General features: G+C 37.4%; 1 protein-coding gene across 1 annotated transcript in view; it reads left to right on the top strand.

The window, feature by feature from the left end:
• The first annotated feature begins 24,719 nt into the window (after positions 1-24,719).
• Positions 24,720-27,037, top strand: part of tox3 (TOX high mobility group box family member 3) — a 38,580-nt gene continuing 36,262 nt past the window's right edge. Inside the window, exon 1 of the mRNA XM_077713877.1 lies at positions 24,720-25,358. Coding sequence (XP_077570003.1) covers positions 25,257-25,358 — 102 coding nt within the window. The 5' untranslated portion in view covers positions 24,720-25,256. The remainder of the gene's footprint in view (positions 25,359-27,037) is intronic.

Below are 27,037 nucleotides of genomic sequence, written 5' to 3'. Positions count from 1 at the left end.
ATTATAAGGCGCAGTGTCTATTTTGGTGAAAATGTAAGACTTTTAAGTATGCCTTATAGTCGTGAAAATACGGTAATAGCCGATGACAGTTGGTTTCATAGTTCAAAGGTCTGTTTACTATCTCTTCGATAAAGGGAAAAAAATGTTCTACTCCAATTAATGAGCGCTGGTTGATTCATCTATTGGTCTCGTTTTGGTTCAAATCTTGAGCACGAATGTCCATTGTGCATCATATCAGATGGAATTACTTGTCGTCATTACTTGATCCAGGTTGAGATGAGAACTGAGAAAGGTTGCATAAAATATTTCATCATCTATTTCTGCTCCATCGTGATATACTGGAAAGAGGCTTTAATGGCATCATAATGATATTCATGATGGGGAGAGTAATTAGGTTATGAGAGGGAGACAAATGTAATAAGAAGACTGATTTAGACGCTCTCGTCACCGACAGCTGCTGCCTGTAATCACACCACAGCGTTGGTGTGGGCTATGTCGTTATTAGATCCCTGTCGTGATAAATGTTATTTATTGCTGGCGTGAATGTTTCATTCCGAGGTTGGTGTGGCACAGGCGAGCAATCGCTTTGCGATCAAAAGAATAAAATTGAATGGACGCCTGCCGTAATTATGATTGTAACTTGTATGGGTTCTAAAACAGCTAATAAAGTAAAATGACGCTCATTTTTGGTGATAACTTGGAAATTCACTTTGTTTCAACATTATTTAGTGAATTTAAATCAAATTTTCAAATGGAAATTAGTGATATTTTAAAGAAACAATGAGTTTAGAGATATTTTCCAATGTTAAACACTGCATAATAAATTCCAAACTGATTCAAACCATTGCAGATCCTTCCGAAAAAACTCTAATTGGCTTCCATTTTTTTATTCCACTTTCTCCCCGAAAAAGCTCCCAATTTAAAGGAAACACGAAGAGAAAATTCACAGCTTGAATTCATCACCTCCAACTGATCAATCTAACTTTAAAATGTATAAGATAAAAAAAGGAAATGCCCTAACTCAAAGAGACTACCATCAAAAAAAGAGAAAAATATGACCTAACTTGCAAAGATTTTAAAGATCAACTCACCAATTACACCATTATTTAACGAATTAAAATCATTTTAGCACCTGCATAATACAAAAATTCCACCAATTCCCCATTTTTACTCTTGTTATCCAAACTATAGCTACCTAAAAAAAATCATACTTAATCATTTTAAGTATAATAAAATTAGAAACATAACAGGTGTTCAAGGGTAGTGTGTGTCAAGCATTAGAATTGGGAGTCATAAATTATTCATCATATTCTATCCCCATTGATTTTATTTCTTTGACCCTTCAACCAAACAAATCTCCACATTCCGCAGATCCATGTCCATGTGTGGTTTGTTATATGCTTAAGTTTCTCTGGTTGTTCCCAAAAAAAGCCAAAATAAGATGGTGACATGAAGAGGAATAAACCAAGCAAGTTTTAGAACCAAAGTGAAGTGCTCATTCATTATGTAAGACACACCATTCATTTGAATTCAGGCCACAGAACTGCAGTGCTCCAGCGTACAGTGCTTTTTCATGCACAAATTGGTCAGTCAACCTGTCACTTATTACATACTGAACTAGGAATGGAAGTATTTCAGTTTCCATTTGTCAGACGAGGCACCAGTCTTTGTTTTGTCTGGCGACTACCATATTTTTCTTACTATATATGACACGTTTTTGTTCACAGTTGGCTTATACTAAAGGGCAAAAGGGAGATGTTGATTTTAATAGATTTGGCAGTGAGATTAAGACTTTGGTGATGTGAATGACTTCATATGTGATGTTAACAGACAGTTATCTCGTTGATTTTATTGAATTGAATGTTTTTTTGTCATTATTTCTACTCTTCAGTCTTTATTGTCCACTTTTTCTGCCACAATGAACTTATACTTACTTTTGGAGTAATATAAAACTACAATACATCTGAATGCTTACTTTTGGAGTATCAAAAACTACAATAATTCTGTATGCAGCAATTAGCAGTCCAATATGTTAGCTATTATACTCTGTTCTGATCCTCAATTTATTTCATCTCTAGATATTTTTGCTCATTGACAATGTATCTCATCATTCCCAAACCATTTCTTAGGGAGTTACGCTTTCAAGTTTGCCTTGTTTACATGTTACCACACCCCACCCCCACCCACCCATCCGAAATTTTACGCAATCACTCTTCAAAACATCACGTGTAAACAAACATGACTCCAAAATACTCCCAAAATCTCCTGTGGAGAAAAAACTAACCAATGTTTCATGCAAACACATCCAAACAGCAGCTCTCCAGAGGGAAATTAGTGCTTCTTTAATTGACTAGGATAGGGGGGGGGGGGGGTTGCAAAATGAACAGTGTGAATTTATACAGCCATAGTGTATGCATTAGATAAAATCAGTGCTGTGAGAAGAAGGAAAAAATTTTCCTCCTTTCTCCTCTTTCCACATGACTTTGATAAAGGTGCCTGACATCATCTACCCACGGTGAAGGCTATTTGTAACCAGGTTACTAGCTATCTCTCATCTGTAATTGAGAACACGCAGCTTGAATCAGAAGTGTATCAACAATATGAAACGTTGTTAGCCTTCCATCAAGCGGCCTATGAGGGGAATTCATGGCTTTGGTGTGAGGGGGGGTAAATTTGGGGTCTTGAACAGACTCGGAATGAAGACTGCAGTGACAGTGAAGGATGTTGCACTGCATGTAGTTATTGTTATCGCAGTACTATTCGAGTGGACAAGCAGGTGCGTTAAAGTAATTTAGGTGTATTGGTGTTTTTAAAATCCTCAGTTTTGTTGTTGTAATCGGCAGGCATTTTTCTGGTGGCTTTTTTTCCTCATTTTGCTGCAGCCTAAAATTGCAATTAGTCTCCATGTTAGTCATTTCATGCAGAAAAAAAGGTTTATGGAGTCGGTTAAATGGAAATATTTGACTTAAGTTTGGTTTCCACGTACAATTGATTGACACATAATGGAAACACTTGGAGAAACATTGTTTGTTCTTTCAGGCATTTTTAGGCAACCTTTAATTAATAATTTCCATCTAATGTTCTCTCATTTTGTGTTTCTCACATATTTCATGAAAAATTGGAAAACTTTAAATATTTTAAAGAGTTGGTAGTTTATTTTCTCTTTTTTTAGGACCGTTGAATGAATTAGAGAATTTACATTCAAAATACTGTTCTATTTAAGAAAATCAAATCAAAAGTTACAAACCAAGTTCTGGAAACAAATATTTTGGTAAGTATAGGTACCACTGTATTTAGTCATGGACACTAAGTGTACTTGATGCCTTTTGGGTACTTATTGAGTAACTCTACACTATAAAACATTATATCCACAGCTTCTTTTCTGCCTTAACGTATTGGAAAACATCCAAATTCAGAGGGTGTCCCGTGAGATATATATTTACATCTCCAACCTTACATATCTTTGATCTTTGCTCTATATGAAAACATTGTATAGACCGCACGTGCAGAGTAGACCATATTGCTGTCATATTGTGAAACATGTTTTCCATTTCTGCACACTTTGTTTTTGCTGGGAGGCTGAAATGAGATCCTGCCATGCTGTAAAGCTAAACAAATGGATTAGAATGCACTGTATGAAATGTTGCTGCTCAACGCAGTGAATTGTGTGGATGTGTGTGTGTGTATGTTTGCTGCAGGCACTCAGCACTTTGTCCTAATGGGAATTTCACTCTGGTCTTGTTTGCCTGTGAGTGGTCTTGCTACTTGTGTGTGCTCTAATTACAGACAAGATTAGAGTGGAGGCAAATGAAAAGTGCTCACAGCCACTCCTTTGTAATTGCCACAAGCAAACCTTTGTAATTATGAACAGATTGCTTTACTAAGGACAATTAAAACAACAGCGCAACTTATTTAACGACTGTTGGGAGACCTTCAGAAGGTGTGGTAAAAAAAAAACAAGCTGTTGATGAATACAAGGAAGCAACTACAATTAGAAGATGACATTTTAATTTCATCATATTGAAATGTTTAAGAAAAAATGAGGTGGAGAAATGGGGGGAGTTTAGCATGCAGGTAGATTTGGAAAAAAGGTTTGTTTCGAGAAATGGTAGCATTAAGTTGTAAGTGGAGTTTTTTTCCTGAAAAAAAATGAATTTATTTAGTTTTTTGGGTGGGATGGGGCTCACATTGGTAAAAAAAATGGTGATGTCAATGTTCTTCTGTGAAGGAGATGATTTTTTTATTTATTTTGCAATACTTAATTATGATCATTACAAAATATAACAGATTAATTAGAGCTCCCTGACTAAAAATAATTAAAATACATAAAATAAATAGGACTGACCACTACACTAAACTGGTGAAAAAATGTATAAACATTTTTTTAAACTGGGACCTTGAAAATCCTGGAAAATGGTCTTTTAATTTCCTTTTAGGTGCAAAGTGCAGACTTCAAATTTAATTGTTCTCATCGGTTAAAAAATGTGCTCAAAATAACCCGCTCAAGCATTTACGTAACAAAATCAAGCTTAACGACATCACCGCAACTACCCCATTGTGTTCCTGGTACGTGATACGTTTAAGGCATCTGTATTATTAGTATCATAGTCATGACAGTAATCTCCCCACCTGTTGTCCATTGCCATTTGATACTCTAACACAATCACAAAGTAAAGTTATAGACCATGTTGCTATGCCTTTACTAACGAGCCACATTATGAGGCGAATGACTGTCCCATTTTAATGGAATAATAATAACAACAATTTAGCTTTGACTCTTGACTCTCATGCTACGATAGCATCATTCAAGGTTATTTCCCGCATGACCTGATAGACTTAACCGAATATTGATGAGACGGCATTTTAAAACACATTTTCCATCACTACCAAAGATATTTATTATTGCGTCCAATCCCCTTTTTGATATTCTGCAAGCACATCGGCATCTTTTGTTTCCTCTCATAAGGCGCTGTCGATGCCATACCAGATGGTGTTTCATTTTGTGGTCAAAGAGTGCCAGGAGTTCTGTTTGATTTTATTAGCGTTGAGATTTAGCACATACATGCTACTTTACGGCACAACACAAGTCCCATTTCTCATCTGTGGGAGAAAATGAAAGCGTGATGAAATGTAATATAGTCACCCTCGGGTGCGACTGCAGGGACTGGGAATTGCGGCACAATAAATCTAATGGATATTACTGCACTACAACCCCCCCAGTACACCCCCTCCCTACTAGGTCTATCTTTTATAATCGCTTTCTCTATGGCTTGGTTACCATCTTTTATTCTCCGGAAAATCTACACGTTTGCATCCCCTCCCCTTTTTCTACCACTTAGCTTTCCCATCAGATTGGTTTTTTTCTTCTTCTTCTCGCATGTACTTATTGGATTTCACCAGAGATGGCTTAATGTGAAACTGACTGCATTTTTTTAATAGTATTCCAAAATAGGTGTACACATACAATCATAATGCAGAGAAGCATGTAATGGTGGGTATTTTGGTTATTGTAACAAATAAATCAGACACTAAGCTCTCCAAATGCTGGACAGAAACAAGCATCTGGTCGCTAAAAAGAAAGTAAAACTTGGGATATATTTAGCGTGAACTCGTAAAGCAAAGTGTAGATAATTGAGCTTGAATAGAAACTTTGCTCACACTGTTTTTCAGGGACTCTTAATGGCTTCACCACTGAATTTTCAGGGATTCAATGGTTTGCCAATGAAATACAAATTTACATTAAAAGGATACGTATAACAAACATGATACTTTGTTTATCTTAATTTAAAAATGGCAGTATTTTCTTATCCGGTTTGTTACTTTAGACGTTGGCGCTGAACTTTTCTTGTTCCCGGCTCAGTTTTGTAGGAAAACTTTGTGTTTTTAATGAATTTTTTTACCATTAAAGGCGCAACGATATTTTGATATGGAAATATTTTTGCAATACTTTGTTTCCCACAAGGTTATTGATTTCTTAGGTTGTCATACTGTTGAATCAATCAATCAAATGATTTTTAAATCTACAAAAACATAGATTGTCACTAGAAATGCATAAACAAAACTAATGACATTCAACGTTATGTTTGTGTATTACATTTATCTTTCCATCTGAAAGAGGAGCAAAAAAAGTCTTGCTTCAAAGCGCAAATTAAAACAAGTTCATGAAATGACATTTCGATTTGTCTGCTTTCAAAGGTCAAGATGTTTATAGCCATGAAGAGTAAAGCAAAGATGTTGCGCACTAACCAAGAATAGTATGAATAGAATGACAGTAGTGAGAGGTTGAGTAGACTTAACAGATGGTGAAACACCTACACAGTGACAGTGAATTGCTCTTTGTTCCCTGGTGTATTTATAGCTCACTTTCCCCATCTTTGCATTCATTTTACTGCTTGGGAAGACAAGCGCAGTTATTTCCCATGATTGACATTTCAAAGGCTATTCTTGATGAATTCATCAAACCGATTTGGAAGCGTATTTCGGAGAATTTATGTTTCCTATAAGCCACACCTGACTAGGAGCCATACCCAATTTAACAATAAACATGTATTTGTTCCGATATAAGCCGCAGGTGTCCATTAAATATGTGATATTTACACTAAAAGGCATGCAGATTATTAGCATGTGAGAAAATCAATGAATTAAACTCAACAAGTTCATGTAGCAGTTTTTATTTTAGTGTTTTTTTACAATAGTAACTTTACTACATTATGTCGTAATGTTAGAAAACATCCTAATTACCACATACTGGACATTCTTGTTAAGTTAGAACATTATTAGTTATGACAAAAATAAATATAGCATAGCTTTCATTGTTGTTGTACTTTTCACTTGGCTAATGGTTGACCAATCATTCAACCTTGTAGTCAGAGGTTAAGCGCTGGTTGGAAAAACTAAACAAAAAGAGCCAAAAATTGACGAACAAAAGCATTAAAAGCCTATTTCCCAACCACCCACCCATTAAAATAGCCCAAATCTCCTGTCAGTGTTGTTTTTTTTTAAGTGAGTGCTGAGCGTACAGTTGTGAGTGACACTACCTCCTCTGTCTTTTGTACTCGTCTTCATTGTGCTTTGCTGACCCCGACGCTTTCTGACATAGAGTGGCAACCCACACCTCCTATTAATGCCTCATTTGGCTCAACACTAGCTGTGAGGGTAGGCAGCACCTATTCAAGGCCGCCACTCCCACACCCGAGAATTGCAGAAATAATACCCTCCCAAAAAAAGGCCTGCGTTTATCCTCAGTCCTTCCAAAATGTTCTATGGACTGGATTCTTGCATGTGTCAGGCTTGTACCTCACACGAAGGCCATGGTTATGCCATTGTGTTTGTTTTCTTCATTTACTCCATGCAGAAAAAAATATAAAGATTAAGCTCCTTTTAGGATATGTTTAAGCTATATACAATTGAGAGTATGCACAATGTCTGCTGCTAATGCCTAATGCTAAAGTGTGGCGCTTATTTTTTCTTCGTAAATTCATTATTAGAAACAGAACTGAGAAGTTACAAATTAAAACAGGTCAGTCAATCATAACAGGATATATTAAAGGCAGTTTTATGATTTTTTTTCTGAAAATCAAGTCATTGTCTTGAATTTGGGAAGTTATTTTCACTTAATGTTAATTTTAGCATCTGTGATGTAAATTATAGGTTGAATAGCTCTATTTTTATTTATTTTTTAAATATATTGTTGGATTATTGCAATTTAGTGATCAATAAATGACGGTATTTTCACACTATTGTAAGGGAATTGTGAAACTTTTACAAGTGGAAGATCTATTTGATATGCAACTTCAATTCAAAAGCTCTTAAATTGAAGAACTAATTAAAAATTATTTCCCCTCTTTTAGACACAAGCTTCATTAAAGGAAAAAAAATCACAGACACTTTAGTCTATCTTATCTCACTTCAAAACCGCTCATCTTTAACTTATGAAATGTTGAAAAAAAACATTAATTAAAAGAAACTTTTTCATTTGATTTTCAAGGACATCATGTGTCTGGTTTTATTATCTTTGTGGTTTAAAAAAATAGTATTAATCTAAAAGAGTGCAACACAAAGTTAATACTCTTTGAGATGTTACTGTTAGGGTTTGTGTAACATAAGCACCTTATGTGTGAGCCAGATCATAAACTGAATATGCAAGCATTAAATTTAACAACTTTGTACCCATGGCAACCATTCAGCACGTCATTCACTTGTCAAGCCACATCAAGGCCAATTGACTCCATTGTCTGTGTCCTGGTGTGCAAGGTTATTCCAAGGAATGGGGGGGGGGGGGATATCAGGCCTACATCTTTCTGCCTCTTCCTTCCCCCCATCGCCAACATCCAGGTCATTCAGCACGCTGTTATTCCTCTTTTTTTCTTCTTCTTACAGCGCTATTCGCACAACAAATGACAAAGCAGTGTGTTATGGGGGCGTGGGTCGTATGGGTCCATTAGGGTGGTGGGACAAGAGGGGGGTTCTTCGGGATTAGGGGCACCAGACACCTCAAAGATTTATCTGCCTTACTTCATAGATGCAGTGGACTCTTGATGACTGGCTGTCAAGATCAGTTAAACAGCCACAATAGCAGAAATGGACGTTTGACTTTTCTTTTATTACTGTTCCCAAGGACCCTGGTTTTAAACACTCATTGGGTTTTTTTGCTTCGGACGTCTAGTAATGCAGAGTAAGAATTTAGTTTGGCTGGAATATATAAAAAGCTCTCATGGTGGAACAAATTGCATTTAACGCTTAACATTTAGGTTAGTGTACTGTGATGAAAACTTTGATAAAGACTCATTTCTATCATGCTCTTTCTTTTTTAGGTTGTTGGGTGAGCCAGAACTCATTCTAGGACATGTTTTACTCGGGATTGGTTTTCCATTCAATCCAAGGGCAAATAGACAAAAGAAACATCCAGACTCACATTTATACCAACAATAATTTGACATCCTAAATGAAATCAACATGTGTTTTTGTAACATGGAAGGTTGGCCAGAAAAGTTGGATAAAACCCAGAGACAATAATCTAAGGCCCAACCTTCGAACTGTAAGGTAGACGTGCTAACCATTATACCGCTTGAGTGCCTGATATAAAGTTTCATCCATTTCCGTTGCGTGGTTTTCGTCTAGGCTCTAAAAGTGTTGAAAAGCTCTACATGGAGAACTCGAGGAAGCAAAGGAGTACAGTTGAACAGTCTACATGTGCTTTGACAACTTGGAAGAGGCGTTCCATCTTGTCACTCAGGGTAGCTTTCTGCAAGTTTAAGTGTATGGGGGCACTGGATTCATTTACAGAAAGGCTCGGAATCTGACAGGACTGCTCTTTGTCTCTGATTTTGTGTTTACCCTTTGTGGGAAGAATTTCTCAGCAGAAGCAAGGTATAAAAGGTGTACAATTTTGGTGACCTAAGTGTTATGTCTTTGGGTTTTTGCAGACAATGTGTTTCTCTTGGCGGCTTAAGGCAAAAATGCACAACGTTCACTTGAAGGGTTTAAAGCAGTGGTCTCAAACCGGTCCTCAAAGGGCCGCAGTGGGTGCAGGTTTTCATTCCAACTCAACAAGAGTACCACAGTACTCTCACATTAAGCTCGCATATCTGAACTTCTCCATAAAGACAAAAACTGGCAACTGTGTAGTGTAATGATACTCAGCACAGTCTTCTTGAACAGTACAGGGTCAAGTATTGGTAACGATGTTTCCTGTTAAATTTCTTAAGAGTCATACTCAGTGTATGCACTATTTTTGGATTTGAAAAAGAAGCAACATAGCAAACTCGCATTCCCAGATGAAATACAACCACCCGCTACAATTTACTCAGCTTGGACAAAAATCCTAACAGTCAACAGTTACTCAGGTTGCAACAGATACAGTATGAAGATAAATTATTTTGAATTATTCTGCAAAATCAGTTTTTTTCTTTTTGTAAATGGATGTGTTACTAACTTTCTGCGCAATTGGAGTTTTTACTGGATCTCTGTGGGTTTATCTGCGATCATATTGTAGTCCCTTTACAGCAGTGGTCTCAAACCGGTCCTCAAAGGGCCGCAGTGGGTGCCGGTTTTCATTCCAATTCAACAAGAATACCTTTTGCAAGTGCAATCAGTTAATTAGAGTCAGGTGCTACTTATTTTAAAGACACCAGATTGGTTAAAATGTCGGCACTGGATCGGTTGGAACAAAAACCAGGACCCACTGCGGCCCTATGTGGAACCGGTTTGAGACCACTGGTTTAAAGTCTTATGTAGAGTACTTCAAGTATCTTTAAGTATCTTGAGTGAAGTATGTGGATTGTGGATTGGCTCCTAATTTATCGGTTGATTTACTTTCACAACCTCACCTGTCTTCATAGTCAGTAATCGCATAGTAGTGTATTCGTCTGACTGTGGAACAGGTGCTATGAAATCAATTCCAACTCAGTGGCAGTGTGATTGTGGGTGTGAACAGTCTGTCTCTATGTGGACCCTACAATGACTGGCGACCAGTTTTGGGTGCAGTCTACATTTTGTTCATGGATGGATGTGATTGGTTGAGTGAGTGTCTCAGACCGTTCGACTTCAAATTCAACATTTGTGGTCTCCGTTTGGGCTTGGAGAGATGCCAACATGTTTGAATCCTTTGACTTTTTGAGCTAAAGTCTTGCAATATGTATAATCAGTGACAGGAAAGGACAAATGTTGGGTATTTGGAAGAAAAAAAACATTTTCCAGTTGGCCCTTTAATGAAAAAAAACTGGACAATGTGTGTACTCTTGTAAACAAATTTAAATCAGGAAGAGGCACGGTTAAACTAACTGGATCCGACTACACAGTGAACTAATTAGCCCGAGGAACAAAGAAAGGAGGATAGCGGTTTTGATTTATGAATAATCAGCAATGTTAGTGACTATTGTGTGTCTTGATTATTTGATTTTTTTGGGTTGGATATTGATGTTGTAGTTTAGAGTTTTGGAGTTGTTTTGTGGACAGGCAAAACAATTAATTATTGAATGCTTTTCTGCTTTAGGATTCTGGTACATTTCAAAATGGCTGAAAGTTGCATTTTTCATTTCACATAGATAACAGAAAATAAACTACTAGACCTTTGATCGCAGGACAATTAGAGAGACTTTTTTTAATCGCACCAGCATGAGTACTGCTCTGATAAAGTATGCACTGCTTCAGTGTTTGACTTTTTAAGTCAAAATGGAAAAGAACATTGCAGACATTGTGCCTTGTAAACGACAGGCGTGCTTGTGAGGTTAATAAGTAACACATTTTGTCACCTGTTATCAGCAGCGAGATAAAAACCTCAGTGTTTGCGATATTTCATTCTCGGGAGTGATTTCCTGTCTACACCATGACAGTGGGCTAAATTGCATGAGGGGGGTTTGGGGGTGTTGCATTAAATAATGTTTGTATCGTATACAGTTTACAGCAGATTATGTGATGTGTTGGCTTTTGTAAAAAAGCCACTGATGAAAAGGTGAGAATATTCTGCCAGACACAATGGCAATGTGTGTGAGTGCGACATCTGAAATATTACCAACACCAATTCATCATTTTCACACTTGGATAATAGAAAGCAATCTTCCTAGCCGTCCGAACTCACACTTTTTCAAGAAATCATATTTCATGTAAGGGAAGACATGCTCGGCGGAATATCTAAAGTGCCAATCACAAAGTGTAAACACTCCAAAGCCAACAAAGCTAAAGGATAGATGGAGGTGTATCATGCAGCCTCATGGGACGTGTGGGATACATACATAGTGTATGGGCTTGACCCCTAGAAAATGCATTTCTGTTGATGCACAGCAAATATGACAGACAACATAACAAAGCGGTGGATGTTTCACATGAGAACATATTACAAAGAGCTTGCTTGGTCTTGGTGTGTCAGATTTGGAATGTCTTAAAAGTGGATTGCAAAACACATTAATTAAGTTAATTTTATTAAACCGTTAGCTCATATTGTCTCAAGAAAAATGTATGTGAACTCTTTCATTTTGTTTTCCGCTCAAATTGCTGCGTGATCAAATGTGATTGGATGTTTTACGACAGTGGTCCCCAACCACCGGTCCGCGAGCAACTTGATGGTCCGTCAAAGTGATTAATATTATCGTTTACAATCTCACCCTTCTACTTGAAATGAGAAAAGTTGTTATAATAATTGCTATTATGCTTGAGACTATTCGTTTTTTTGCCGTTGTGGATGTCATTCATGCACCTACCCCACCTCCACACATTAGCCATTAGCAATTAGCCGATCTGCGGTAACATTGAAAGAAATTTTACTGGTCGGCAGTGAGAAAAAGGCTGTTCTATTCAAGTTTTCCTATTCAAGTCATACCCATTACTATGACTGGGCTTTAAAGCAATGGTCACCAACCAAATACCATATATAAATATAACTCATCTCATAGCATGAGGCCATCCCTAGAGACTTTCAGCTCTGTGTTTTTTGCTGTTTTTTTATCTTTTAATTGGCCAATAAGGCCAAAGAGAAACCTTATAAAACAGGGACTGGAACTGACTCTGAAGAACAATTAACTACACAAGACAACATATAGTATGTCATAGTATAATCAAATTATTACAGTGAGCATTTTACATGTTGTTGCTGTCTTCATTAGCAACTTGGAGCAAATGAGCAGTTAATTTTTAACCCAAGGGAGCATATTACAGCATATGGACTGAGGTCTATATGGTTCCTATTTGGCTAGGGAGGTGTTTATTAATCTGTGGTAGATGACAGGCCTCTATTTGTGCAAATACACTCCGTCCACATTGTATCAGCACTATGTCAGTACTAATGTACTATCAACGTTCACAACCGAGCTGTTTTCTTTTCAACACATTTAGGCTCTCGTCCCTTGGCGTCTCTCTCTATATACGTTTCTGCAGTCTGACTGTTTATGTTCTTATCCACTGCAGACAGCAGTCTGTTGTGATTGCACTGCTGAAAGGGGAGAGAGATAGAGCAAAGAGTAGGGGGATGGGTAAAAGTAGGAGGAGAGTACATGCCAGTGAGTGTCCCAAGCCATTAGAACAAGGGATATTTCTGCTTGACTGAGCAATTCATTCTCTACATGTCACATTGAATTTCTTCCATTATAAAACACTGCTGCCTTTTCCACTCCAAAGGCAGATTGCCTGCACCTCTTTGGCCCGCTGAAATATTGCCTCGTTCGCCCTCAAACCATCTTTTCTCATGGCAAAAGAAACTTGCGAGAGATGTTTGCAAACAGTGATTAGTCTATGCTTACTCTCAAGGTTGGGCTTCACTAAGTCAGCCAAGCATGCAAATATGCACGGATGGAAAAAAAAAAGTTTTCAAATGAGCGTTTGCTTATGGAAATGTGACAACCGCCGAGTGTAAAAATACTCATGGGAGCAAGTGCAAAAGGAAAGGTGTTAGCATACTATGACTAGAAAATAGAAAAGATGAGTAAAACCACTTTATTTCCTTAAATGATGATTTCCTTCTGACTTGGGACGTTCCCCAAATGGCTACTCCTTCAATTTCAGATTACTACGTCATTTTCTGATTCCTCCTTAAAAATAAATAGGTAGGGATTATTGGATTGGATTGGATAACTTTATTCATCCCATATTCGGGATATTACCCTCAATTCTTAAACTCATACAGGACTTTAAATATTTAAATAGTGAGATTAAATTGACCCTAAGTGACTATTAACCAATGTTTTTTCTATTTTAGTATCTAAAAAAAAGTATTGTCTATGCTTTTTTGATAAAAAAAAATCATACAAATAAATACATTTCACCAAAAAGAGTGAAACACATTAATATAATTTTTATTTTTTTATGATTTTTTTGTATGATTTTGTTTCAATGGAATTCATTGTTTAGAATGTGTACGCAATCTATTAAAATTATCAAAGCTTCTTGAATCGAATCTAATCGTGCAATACTTTGTAATATCAGCAAATTCCAAATATGGTATATTTGTCCAAAAATTTTGATATCATCATGTTGTCATAAAATAGCTGATTGCTTATTTTATGCAATCACTGTCCTATTTTGGAACCAATGATATGCATATTACTGTATGCACCCTGCAATTGACGCTCAATCTGTTTCACCAAAACTCATTAGCAGGGCCTAATGCATCAAAAGTTCAATAAAAAATGGATGAATGGATAACCTCGGCTGAAAACTACCAAGACTTTTACAGAGGGTGCAACCACTCCTACTGTTCTTAAATTGATACACTTATAATACACTTTGTTATTGTTACTGCACACAGTGACATGCGAGCGAGTGTTTAAGTTGAGCCACTTGGATGGTGTCTCATCCTCGTTCTGACACTTTCCCCAAAGCCCAACTTCACTCCGCAAAACTCCCGACAGCTCTGACAAGAACAGCAAGCGAGATTGATGTTGCCTGGCTAGAAAATACAACAGGAGCAGGGCAATTATGTGCTGTGTAGCAGCGCTCCAAACAGCCTTGCCTGCATTGTTATCCTTCGCAATATCACCAAGGTGTGTTGTGGAGAGTAAATGGATAGTCTGTGAGAACGTTTCATCCCCTGCACTTCAACTCTGTTCAATCTCACTCACACTTTTACTCCCCTCTCTTTTATATGACTGCATCTTACGTATTAGTTTAATCTAAGAAAGAAAAAAAACAAGAAAACACTTTGCCTGTTTCACACACTGCACATACGCAACCCGTTTTTGGCCCATCAAGACACCAGGCTATCACCACGTAATGTCCATGTTAACCAGTTCTAAACATCATTACATATGCCGATAAAATGGAAGTTCCGGCACCTTACATTATTCTGTATATAGCGTAGCGATGGCTTTTAGCAGCACAGTGAAGGCATTCATGCCTCAGAAAGTGCTGTCATTTATGAAGACTTTAAGGACACAGTCCAATGCATGTCCAATCGAATCGAGTTGAGAGAGTTTGTCAGGGCACTGGCAGCTCGACACTAATGGAAATGACATCTTTCAGAGAGAGATGGCAAAAGGGTCGAGGCTTCTATTCGTCTACACTAAGTCGTATCAAACGATTAAAGTCACAATATGAACAACCCTGACTTTCAAATGTCTTGAAACCAATATGTAATTTTAATGGTATATTATCTTCTTGGGGTAGATTATTTTTTTGGACTGTGATTGATTGAAATGCAGACACACAAGAAGTTGATATGTTATCCGATGCTAAGAATACAGTATATTCTATATACCACATTTTCACGACTATAAGGTGCACCACATTATAAGGCGCACCCTCAATGAATGACATTTTTTCCATATATAAGACACACTGTATTATAAGGCACACTGTATTATAAGGCACACTGTATTATAAGGCGCACTGTCTATTTTGGAGAAAATTTAAGACTTTTAAGTGTGCCTTATAGTCATGAAAATACGGGAATTGCTATTGACTTCCAGGAATGAAGCACTCACTACACAGTCACCTCTAGAGCCAGCCATTGTTGATGTTTTGGATTTTTTTTGTGTAAAATCTTGCAGTGGGGGAGGAGCTATATGATGGAAGATTTTGTAAACTAAAATGGCATCTGCATATTTAACAGTATTGTTTCAGTTCAGGCGTTTGTGGTTTTTTAATATCCGTCAGTGGTGGTTTTTCGTTTTTGGTTTTCTGTTTTTTCCATGCATAAGGTGCACTGGATTATACATTTTGGAGAAAATTTAAGACTTTTAAGTGCACCTTATAGTCGTGAAAATACGGTACTAAAATAATATTACTCTACAATACAGCTATTTTTTTAAGTGGTTGGTCCTGTTAATTTTGGAACTGTAGCATCTGAAGCTGATAATGAAAACCCCGTAAAATCATTTAAAACTCATATTTACCTGTTTTAAGTTACCCTGTAAAGAATATGCTATTTTTTCACAGCTTTCAACCTCTAGTAGCAGTTTTTTTTTAGTCATAGTCATCATACAAACCAATTCCAAATCTGAATGACTATTTTAATTTAACTTCTCTCTCTGACTACTAGTTGTAGCTTGTTGTTACCGTACACACTTATTGCATGATAAGAGGTCATCCTTTCAAAATATCTCATTTTATCAGGACTGCAAAGTATTCTGTAATTCTATAGTGAATCCTTGTGGCATTATGATAAGCAAATTACATATTTTTTTTATATTAAAATACTTGGTTTAATTCAATTTTTTTTAATAAAAAGACTTAGTTTGTCCTCTGAAAAGACTCCAACACGTCCTTGAATAATTAAGTAGCCAAAATCAATTCCATTAGAGAAATATTATCATCAGCACCATCAGCAATTTGTTTTGACTCGTTAAATTAGGTTGATTTAAATCACGCTCTGTCGACTTGAATCTACTTCGGCTTACATTAGCAAATAAGTTTCACTTATTAGATGTCGGCATATTACTCTTCTCTTCGAATGACTGCTAAGGGAGTGAGAAACCGTGAGGAATTATAGCGGATTGAAATGAACTGTTTGCTGCAAATCAAAGATGTGTCACTCAAGTGCAGACACCCTCTTTTATTAATTTATGAGCGAGCAGATGAGTCCCACTCTCTCTGGGCTGGACATCTCATCTATATCAGCAGAATGGCACATTTATATTCTGTCAGAGATGAGGTTGCATTTAGTTTTACACCTTTGTTGACATTTAATTCAAAAGACAACGTTCAAGAGGGCAATGGTATTCTCCGAGACGTTTTAATGTGTTTCAATGTTCAGCCGTTGTTTAAAAAAAAAAAAAAAAAGAAAAAGAAAAAAAAGAAAAAAAGAACCCCAATTTTATTGTGATAATGGAAAAGTAGACTGGAAAAGTGGATTTGGAATTGGTTTGCACATAATATCAGACCGCTATAAAAATGAGATTTGCAGCCATGGGGGAAAACAAATCAAGCCCCTTTCTTCAGTTATTGGAGCATGGAAGAGAAAATGCAGTTATTTTAATATAGCCGGTGAAAAGTGCTCTGTGTTCATAGTGTCTGTCTCCATGCTTTGAGCCTGATGTGATTGTGAGTCAAGAAACATGATTGTCTGTAAATGTGCATTGGCAAAATGACACCCCCCAAGCCTTTTACCCCCCCTCTGCCTATCTAAAATATGTATTTTACTGCAAGCCAAACAGAGGGAACACAACAGATATAAAGTGTGCACCTTGAAAATAACAAAGAAAGCTATTCCTTAATATCAGATGAGACTGGTTGGTAAAAAAAGAGCCTGCAGGTTCTGCCTGTGTCCAATTGTATGCAACGGGCCATATGGAGATTTAGATTTGTCCAAGCAGCGTACTATTTCACTTCATGCTGAGTGTACAGTTGCACTGGAGGGCATACATATGCAAGAGGAATACTCTTCTAGTGATGTAAACAGAGGAATATGGCCAGTGACAGGCATTAGTGAGCAAGGGGCCATAGTGGATCAAATAGAATAACCTGTCTTTGATACTACAGAGGCGTCGGCATCATTACTGTGATTACAGAATCGGTATGAGGCACAAATAGGACTTGTTAAAGCATATTTTTTTATGCTGTAATGTACTGTGATGATTACGTCTCATTGATGCCTCCAAAAGCAATTGAACGGTAACGCTATAATTCCTTTTGTATGATGTGACTGATAATGACACACAACATCTTGTGTAAACAACGAATGAGTTCATCGGGAAGAAGGAGAAGACAGTTGGAGACCGATCAATTTAATCATCAACTTAAACACAAAGGAGAATGCAGTTTTCAGTAATCATTATAATGATGAACTGCTTTCATAAAGGAACATGACTCAAGGTTATGCAAGAATTTGTTCATTTAATTCATTCATTTTCTGAATTGTTTCATCGTCACTAGGGTCACGGAGGGTGCTGGAGTATATCCCAGCTGATTTCGGGCCAGAGGCAGGGTACACACTGAATTATTTGCCAGCCAATCACAGGGCACGAAGAGATAAACAACCATTCACGCTCAAACTCATACCTAGTGGCAATTTAGAGTGTCTAATCAGCCTACCATGCATGTCTTTGGAATGTGGGAGGAAACTGGAGTACCCAGGGAAAACCCACCCAGGCCCAGGGAGAATATGCAAACTCAGGGTGGACCAACCTGGATTTGAACCCAGGACCCAAAAGCTGTGAGGCTGACGTGCTAACCACTTAGCCCAATGTGCTTAGCACTCAAACTGCTGGGTCTGGGAAGTTTGGGAATTTGTATAATAATTCGTTTTCATATTGGTTTTAATTGAGTTATGTGTTTGGTGCAGGGCTGAACAAGAGTAAAATAAAAAAAGAGTTTTGGAATCTTGCCATTTTGATATGTCAATATAGCTTGCAATGATAAAATACACAGATAATGTGACAAAGGTCATTCATTTAAATGATACTGATAGTACAACTTACTTTATAGAAGTTAGGAAAATTTTGCAGAGTCAAACGTCTCTTTTCTGTGACATTTCTACCCAAAAAATGACATGGAAAAGTGCTGTGTGCGCACTACAGATTGTGGAAAATTGCTGAGTTGACTTTGACCTCCCATTCCAGGTACAGCAATGAAAATAGTAGATTGTACCAGAAATAACAAAGTAAGCTTAATAGAGTTTATCCAGCATGTTGATTTTACATTTCGTGGTTTGGTTTTGTGAAGATACAACTTGTACATGGATCTTAATCACCATTTAAAAAAAACACAGAAGAAGTGGCTTTGTCATCACGTCTGTACTTTGTTATTTTCCACTTATTCACGGCCCATGTGCAGCCAAATTCTCCCAAAAAAGAGGAGGAGGCCATTTTTACCCATACAAAAAACTGCTTTTATACGGTGAATTAATACTATCCAAATAAATTAGTTCATTTCCAACATTGCTTATCCTGGTCATGGCCGCAGGGTGCTGGAGCCTATTCTAGCTGACTCCAGGCAAAAGGCAGATTACACCCTTAACTTGTTACCAGTCAATCATAGGGCACACTTAGAGACAGACAAGCATTTATTCTAACACTGCCACTGAGCGGGAATCAATCCCACGCTGTCTGCACTGTAGTCAGGTCATTGGACCACTACACGATCTACAAATGAGTTCATTGAGATAGCGGCCATTACCTTGAAAATCCTTGAAATCTAAGATGCCAACGGTAAGATGATGTTGACTACTTACAATTGAAGAATTAAATTTTCGTTCCAATGTTGGCAGACTAAACAGCCTTTGGCAAAATGGCTTCTGTTTTACGGTGGAAAATTCTAACCAATTTGATATTTTATTTCTTGCTATTTATACTGAATATGTCATGAAGCAATTGCTCCAACGGGCAAGCTTTTACAGACAATAAGAAAGTGAATATGTGATTCTGAGTATTGGAGTGTTTATGTTCAGCTTTATAATCACATATGCAAAAAAAATCTTTCTTGTCTCCATCCTATTAGGCATACCGAGAAATGTTTGCTTGCAGAATAATTGACTGTGTTCTAGCTAAGAGCTATTAATCATCCCGCATTGAAATTTCATTACCAAAAACTCATTAAAACGTAGCATTTAGAGTGCATACACAACCACAGGAGACACGTATAATGTTTTCTTGCCAGCCAACATTTCCGCAATAACAGATGTCCTGTCAAAATGTAAGGTAATTAATGCTTGCGAAAGCGCGTGCATGTTTTACATGTGCTTTTAATTTAAGTTGGGAGAGTGAACTGCAGCTCAGAAGAGCTGCTTTACACAGCTTTAAATCAGCAAATCATTAAAATTTCACACAATCCTTTCCTTACGCCAAAACTGCCATGCGGAATGAAGACATGGATCCAAGTAACTGTTCGGCAACTGTGATTTTAATTTTATACGCTTAACAGAGGCAGATGTATGCTGTTCAATTTAGATGAATGACTGCACACAGCTGCGCTTTGACAATGAAGAAGCCACTTTAAATCAAATGTAAACATAAGAAATTGATTATTCTCTGCTTGGAATAGCGCAACTTGAACTTTAACAAAAACTCAAATCGTGCAAGAAAAAACAGAAGTACGTAAAAATATAATTTAATACCCTTCTGAGTTTAAATGGAATGTCAATCAAATATAAGCTTTATCTTGGAATGGCTTAATGGAATATTGAAATGTCCTTTTTTCCCAGCACACTGGTGCTAATTAGTAGGAATGGTGAGCGCTAAAATGACGAACGTGGCTAAGGACAGATATTTAATTGGAAGTAATGTAACAATGTGTTCTGCATTTGTCATTTTGCAGCCCTTGGACCATATTGGCTATCTATGTGCCACTGTTGGTTTTGGAAACATGCCCTTTGATTGGCTGGCCACCAAATCAGGGTGTGCTCCGCCTGGTAGTTAGCTGGGATTGGCTCCAGCACCCTCTTTCCCTAAAACTCTAAACATGAAGATTTGAATCCTTGCCTAAGCAATTGTGCTAACCGTTCCTATGGTGAAAAGTTAAATGGTGTTAGTAAAGATTTGTAAGTGTTAGGCAATGGAATCCAATGGTGCTTGGACATTTGGTCGCTGGTCTTTTGGTCGCCGGTCTTTTGGTCGCCGGTCTTTTGGTCGCCGGTCTTTTGGTCGCCGGTCTTTTGGTCGCCGGTCTTTTGGTCGCCGGTCTTTTGGTCGCCGGTCTTTTTGTCGCCAGTCTTTTGGTCGCCGGTATTTTGGTCGCCAGTCTTTTGGTCGCTGGTCTTTTGGCCGCCAGTCTATTGGTCGGCGGTCTTTCGGCCGCCAGTCTTTTGGTCGCCGGTCTTTTGGTCGCCGGTCAAATGGTGACACAGAGTTTACTGTTGAAGCCAACTCTCAAAATTATATTCATGAGAGAGTTTAATATCTAAGAGAGAGCGTTTAATATCTAAGTACTGTTTAATATCTAAGTACATTTGACTGGCGACCAAAAGACCAGGGACCAAACATCCGGTCATGAATCCAACTAGCGAAGTTTATCATCTGTTTTTTAGCTGATTTTTTTTAAATAGAAGTAAGCAATCGTGTTTTAACTGATTTTACTTATAAGTTCCTCAGGCTCCGAATTTCTCGCCCATTAGCTTCCAGAGTAGCATTTGAACATCATAAAGGGACTCTCACTCTTATAATCGAAGCCTCCAATAAGACTGCAAAACTTTGCGAGATAGGGAACTCATAACTGTTCTTTCAAAGTAGTCGCTTGGAGGGTTGGAAACGTTTCAAAAATATCAAGAATGAAATGGACATCACTCTGTAAAAACCATACTATGATTTGCACCCGTGTGTGACAAATGGATGTTAAATGTTCTGTCATTTTTCATTCTTTGTTTATATTTTAAGCCATACCAAGTCCTCCTTGAACCAAATGAGCCAAGAACATGCCGTTCCTGAAAAACTTAATAGTAGGATTAACTTACATTTTCTGCTTTGATTTTTTTTAGGTGACCTCCCTTTTTAAATGACCAATAACTTTTTCAGATTAATACGGAAAAGAGAAGCACTGACGTTATTGGCTTGGAAAAAGCCGTTACATTTCTTTATTACTGCAATAACTTGTGACATTCCAAATCGGCCCCTTGTGGATCAATATGATGGTGGGAGTGAGCTAAAAAGATTAGACGGTTGGTTGAAAATTCCACTGCTGAATTTCATATTAATAAAAGAAACACAGGAACCATTGGATGGCTTAAATGTCACAAACTTTGCAATCAAAACAAACAAAAAATCCTTTCAAACTGTGTCAAGCATCATTTTCAGTTATAGCAGCAATCCAAACATTAACCTCTGACCATATTTATTCGCTTTCTGATCTATAAAAATGTATAAAAATCCTCATAATTGTGGACTGTTTTATTTAAAACCAGCATACAATTGATTACCTTTATTGTTTTCATTTAAAAAGCAATTTGTGAGTTGCCACACAGAATCAACAAGTAGTGGATGTTCACCATAAAGAAAACATTATTAGACTAATAAATTATTACATTTATCACTTTTTTTCTAAATGGTCCTAATCACACCTGCTCTGCTTTAATTGCAGCAAGCACCAGTGGATGATGATCATTTATTTTCATGTCGCTAACAGTGTTGCCCGACCGAGGCGGAAATAACATACGGTTATGAAGAGTAACTCATCTTAGCTATTCCCAAACAGCAGAGGAGAAGAAAAAAAAAAGGAAATTAATTTTACCAGCTGGCTGCACGACTAAGCAACAACAACAAAAGTAATAATAATAAAAATGCAGAATAAGGTGTAGAAAAGAGATACAAAATGATTGTGTTATGTGACTAACACAACATCCAATAACCAGGCATGAAGTGGAAAAAGCATGCTTATCTGATTTGTGCTGTGTGGGAGACGGTTTGGGATGTTTTATGTGTCACTTGAATGGGATTTGATTGGGTGGGCGTATCTGCAAGTGTTTGGTTATGCGTGTGGATGGGTGGAATGTGGGGTGGGGGGGATATCAAACAAGAACACGTTTTGCATGTAGGCCAATATCAATGTGTCCGTAATTACAAAGCACATTTCTTGGCGACGCTTTTCGGATTGTTGACCATCTCCTGAGCAAGGAGTGCTGGAGAGTGCTCAAATGGGGATTATCTGCCTGGAGCACAGCAGCACACTGTACGACATTGATTACGCTCACATATAAACATGCCAAAATGTATCGTGTTCACTTGTATCGGCTCTCTGTCTTGTGCTATAATGTTTGAAAGGCACTGCAACTTTGACATGTAGTTCATTGATGGATAGGATGTGAAAAGTAAAATGATGACAAAAATCTCACAACAGTTAAACGGGTATAGTGAGGCTCAAAAATGAAGGTTTTACAATCTTAAGATTGGTTGCAGCTATGTCTGCTAGGGAGGTTATAATAATTATGTTTCATGTTTTTTAAAACAGGTGTAAAAGTGGCGGCCCGGGGGCTAAATCTGGCCCGCCGCATCATTTCATGTGGGCCGGGAAAGTAAAGTGCTGACTTTCTGTTTTAGGATCAAATTAAAATGAAGAGTATAGATGTATATTCAATTTCCTGAACCCCCCCCCCCCCCCGCTTTAAATCAATAATAGTATTTTTAATCATTTTTTTCTGTGTTTTTAGTTCAAAAATCCTTTCGTAAAATCTAAAAATATGTAAAATTAAAGCCTAAATATATCGAAGACTAGCACGTGTCTGGTGCAAAAAAATGCTAAATTAATTAAATAAAAAAATAATTTAAGAAAAAGAAAATAAATTTGTTTCCTTGTTTTTGGTTATTTTTTAAGTGTGCTAACTCTGTCATGGGCACTGAAGAGATTGACTTTGGCTCAGAAAGTTTGTAAAATCTCCAATATAAGCTTACAACGGTAAAATTGTCACAGGTATCCCCATATACAGTCGGATAAATTTGAAATGTATATGACTATACAAATATATCATATTTTTTCAGAAAAACAACAAGGCTCTTCTTGTGTGTGATTGTCAAGGTTTATGTTATTAATATTTAAGTTTATTCACACATTTTCTACCGCCATAGTCAATTGTGACAACCGCAAAGGAAGGCATCTGTTAAAAAAAAGCATCATCAGTCAATATATTTGACAAGGAGTATAGAGTAAAGATATAGTAGTCTGTTGTTAGCTTTTCTTGGTCGTTTCCAACTATTTGCTTTTTAAAAACACATATACTCTTCATTTTCTTTTATCATCTTCATCTCACTTAAAATGTTGGATTAAAAGCAGTGACCTATTTATTGAAACATCCAGGAAAGAAATATCTGAGACTCCTCCAGAGGAGTAACCTATTTTTTCAGACAATGTATTATTAATGTTTGCAGAACTTTCTAGTTTAACCACTTGTATTTGTGTATGATTTGAAATATTGGAATAGGCACGTAAATGCAACTATAGCATTAAGTTTCATGGAGGTAGCGTAAATAAAATATAACTTACAATTAATTTTGGACTGAAGTACCAGTGCTACTTTTCCTAGTACTTCCAATGTAGATTTATGCAGTTTTATTTTATGCTTGCATTGTAAAATGACAATTAAAGAAAAGGGGTGCTTGATGGTAACGGTTTCAAACGGTGGAGACACTTTAGTCATTAGTGTATGAGATTAAGCTCGCAGGGGGTGCTGGAGCCAATCACATCTAACTTCGGGCCAGAGGCCTGAAATGACGTGAAAATATTTGGTATGGTTGTTAATTAATAAGTCAATAATCTAAGAACGGGTGGCACAGTGGAGCTCGCGGGGGGTGCTGGAGCCAATCACATCTGACTTTGGGCCAGAGGCCTGAAATGACGTGAAAATATTTGATATGGTTGTTAATGAATTAGTCAATAATCTAAGAATGGGTGGAACGGTGGTTGAGTGGAGCAGGTGTCGGCCTCACAGCTTTGGGGTCGAGGTTTCGATCTCAGGTTGGTCCTATGGAGTTTGCATGTTCTCCCTGGGCTTGTGTGGGTTTTCTTTGGGTACTCCAGTTTCCTTCTAAATCCCAAAAAGCATGCATCTTAGCCTGGGTGAACACTCTTAATGAGGTATGAGTGTGAGCATGAATGTGACTGGGTGTCTCCCCATAGTTAGATTGGCTGGGCTCCAGCACCCCCTGCAAGCCATGTCAGGATAAGCGGTTGAGAAAATGTATGCATCACCTCAGAACAATTTATAGAAGGAAATATTACCATATATAGTGACTGTAATATTTGTGCAAATCAACTTAGTAGCAAGGGGAGTGTTTAAAAACAATGATACATTTAGCATCATGTTAGCATGGGCGTGTCTTGGCGTGGAGTCTCCTCCGCACACTTTACCTTGTTCTCCGTTGGCGTGTGCAGTCAGAGCTGAAGGCTTTAACCACAACAACGCATCCCCTTCCACTCCCAGCGTGCATGTCGGCGGAGCCCCTTCGGAAGATAATAGCTTGTCCTTTTCCCTCTTTCACCTCCCAAGTTGTTTCAACTTACTCGGCAATGCTTCGGGAGGAAGGAGCAACTTTTCACTTGTAATCGCTGCGTGTGAGCGAAGGACAAGAAGTAGGAGGAGGAGGTGGACTCGCGCTTACTTGGAGCCTGGCTCAAGCACCCACCCGCTCGCTCCCACCCGGTCTTTTGTATCCGGCAGCTGCGTGTACATGTTCGGCCACTGGCGCTCCATGAGGGGCACCTTCTTTCAGTCTTTCTGTAGGGATTCCTCGCAAGTAGGAGAGGGATAACCCTAAACTTAGACAAGTAAATAGTCTTCTTCTTCTACTACTGCTACTACTACTGCAAAGCACCAGCAGGTTCAGCGGTGCGTTTTGGATTGTATAGCCCAAAAAGGTACCCCATACCCCGGTGCGCCTTAGTCGCGCGACCCCCCTCTCCGGACTTTGGTCATGGATGTACGTTTTTACCCCAATGCTGGTGGAAATGCTATTCCCGGAGAACCAGGAAATCTGGATTTCTCCCACTGCTTGGGGTACTATAATTTCAACAAGGTGAGTGGGTTTGTTTGGTGATGTTAACCTTAAAAGTGGTAAAATATGGTGCATTCATGCATGCAAACTGACATGTTTTGATTTTATTTTTTTTGTTTTTGTTTTTTTTAGATCTTTTAATCTCACTATTTGCAAAAAAAAGCAACTCAGGTGTTCACACAAGTAAAGTTGAACAAACTTTAGTACAGCAAGTTGAAATCAGTAAAGAGCTGCAGATATTAGGACAAGAAGTATACAATATCTGTTAAAAACATTTTTTTAAGCCAAAAACAGTGTCACAGCATTTAAAAATCTGCAAAAAAAAGAACAACACATCAAATTTGATCCATTTTTGGACCCAAAACCATAGTTTGTTTGATCAACATTGAACTTGAAGGGATGTCATTAAGACATCAAACTAAACAATTAGAACATGTGTCAAAATGTTATGCATCGACTTGACTTTTGTTTACAAACATTGTTTCCAAGGAAACAACACTGGTGTGTTTGTGTATATATATTAACGATCATTTCCTCTCTGTTTCTTTCTTTGACTTCTCTTGTAAATCCAAGGGCAACCAACCTTTTTTTTTCAATCATGCTCCCCACTAAAATCATTTAAATAAGATATTTACCAAATAAAATTTGCAACAAGCAGTAAAGCTCTTTTGCACAACTACCAGAACTTAATTTGTGAAGCCCTTTAATTTAGAATTACAAAGAGTCACAACCCTCTGTGACAGACAGACCCTGATTCAAGCCATCATAGAAATATTTGGGTAAATAAATATGCGCAATGAATCTAAAATCCTGAGCAGAAAATGCTTGTTGTGTAGCTATTTCCTTAGTTTCAGTCTCAAAGTAAAGTACTCCAATTTCACAACAATATGCCTTCTTTCAAGTTCAGACTATAATTATAAAAGATCATTTTTATGTTATATGCCAGCATTATTTTGAAGAGTAACCTCACAGCATCCATGTTAGCATCATCAACGAGTTTAGCCAAATAATATTATGTAAGCTTCTGTTTTTTCTTTATTTTTTAATAATGTCAGTGCTGTGGCAATGGTGATCCATCACTCTGAAAGAAAAATAATCTCTCAACTGCATTTTTTTTTAATAAACAAAAAGTCCTTACAATAATTATGCTTTTCTAAGTTATCAAGTCTTTTGGAGCTGCTGAGGAAAAAAAAAAAAAGAAACAGTTGCCGGCTTTGTCGTACTGTTTCATCAGCTGAATGGTGGCCAACTTGTCATATGTGCCCAATTTCATCATGTCTTCATCAGTTCCCAGGGTACTAAGCTTTGATTCAGATTTATTCCTTGCTTTACATTTTCTCTTAAATTCCTCAGGTGAAGTTGAATCATTTGTGACAGTTAATTAACCAAAAATACAAAAAGTGGCTCATCATATATACTAACATGTTTATCAGTTATGATAGAAAAGACTCAAAGTGGGTTAGAACAAGCACAAAGCAAGTTTTACATGCAAATTATTACAGTTTGCATGTTGAGTACATTCAATTTTGCATGCCTAAGTCAAACTGTATTTTCTGTGTTTCTCTGCAAATAGTTTATCATCATATGGTTATTAATAAATCATGTTTTTCCCCTTCAATCTATCAATACACTTTGATATGATCTTAAACAACAGAAACACAGAAAAGCAGTTCTTTAGTGACATGAGTGGTTCTCTTTTA

The sequence above is a fragment of the Stigmatopora nigra genome, chromosome 3, assembly GCF_051989575.1.
Source record: "Stigmatopora nigra isolate UIUO_SnigA chromosome 3, RoL_Snig_1.1, whole genome shotgun sequence".
In the NCBI taxonomy this organism is placed as follows: Eukaryota; Metazoa; Chordata; class Actinopteri; order Syngnathiformes; family Syngnathidae; genus Stigmatopora; species Stigmatopora nigra.
This window is presented reverse-complemented; position numbering and strand designations above follow the sequence as displayed.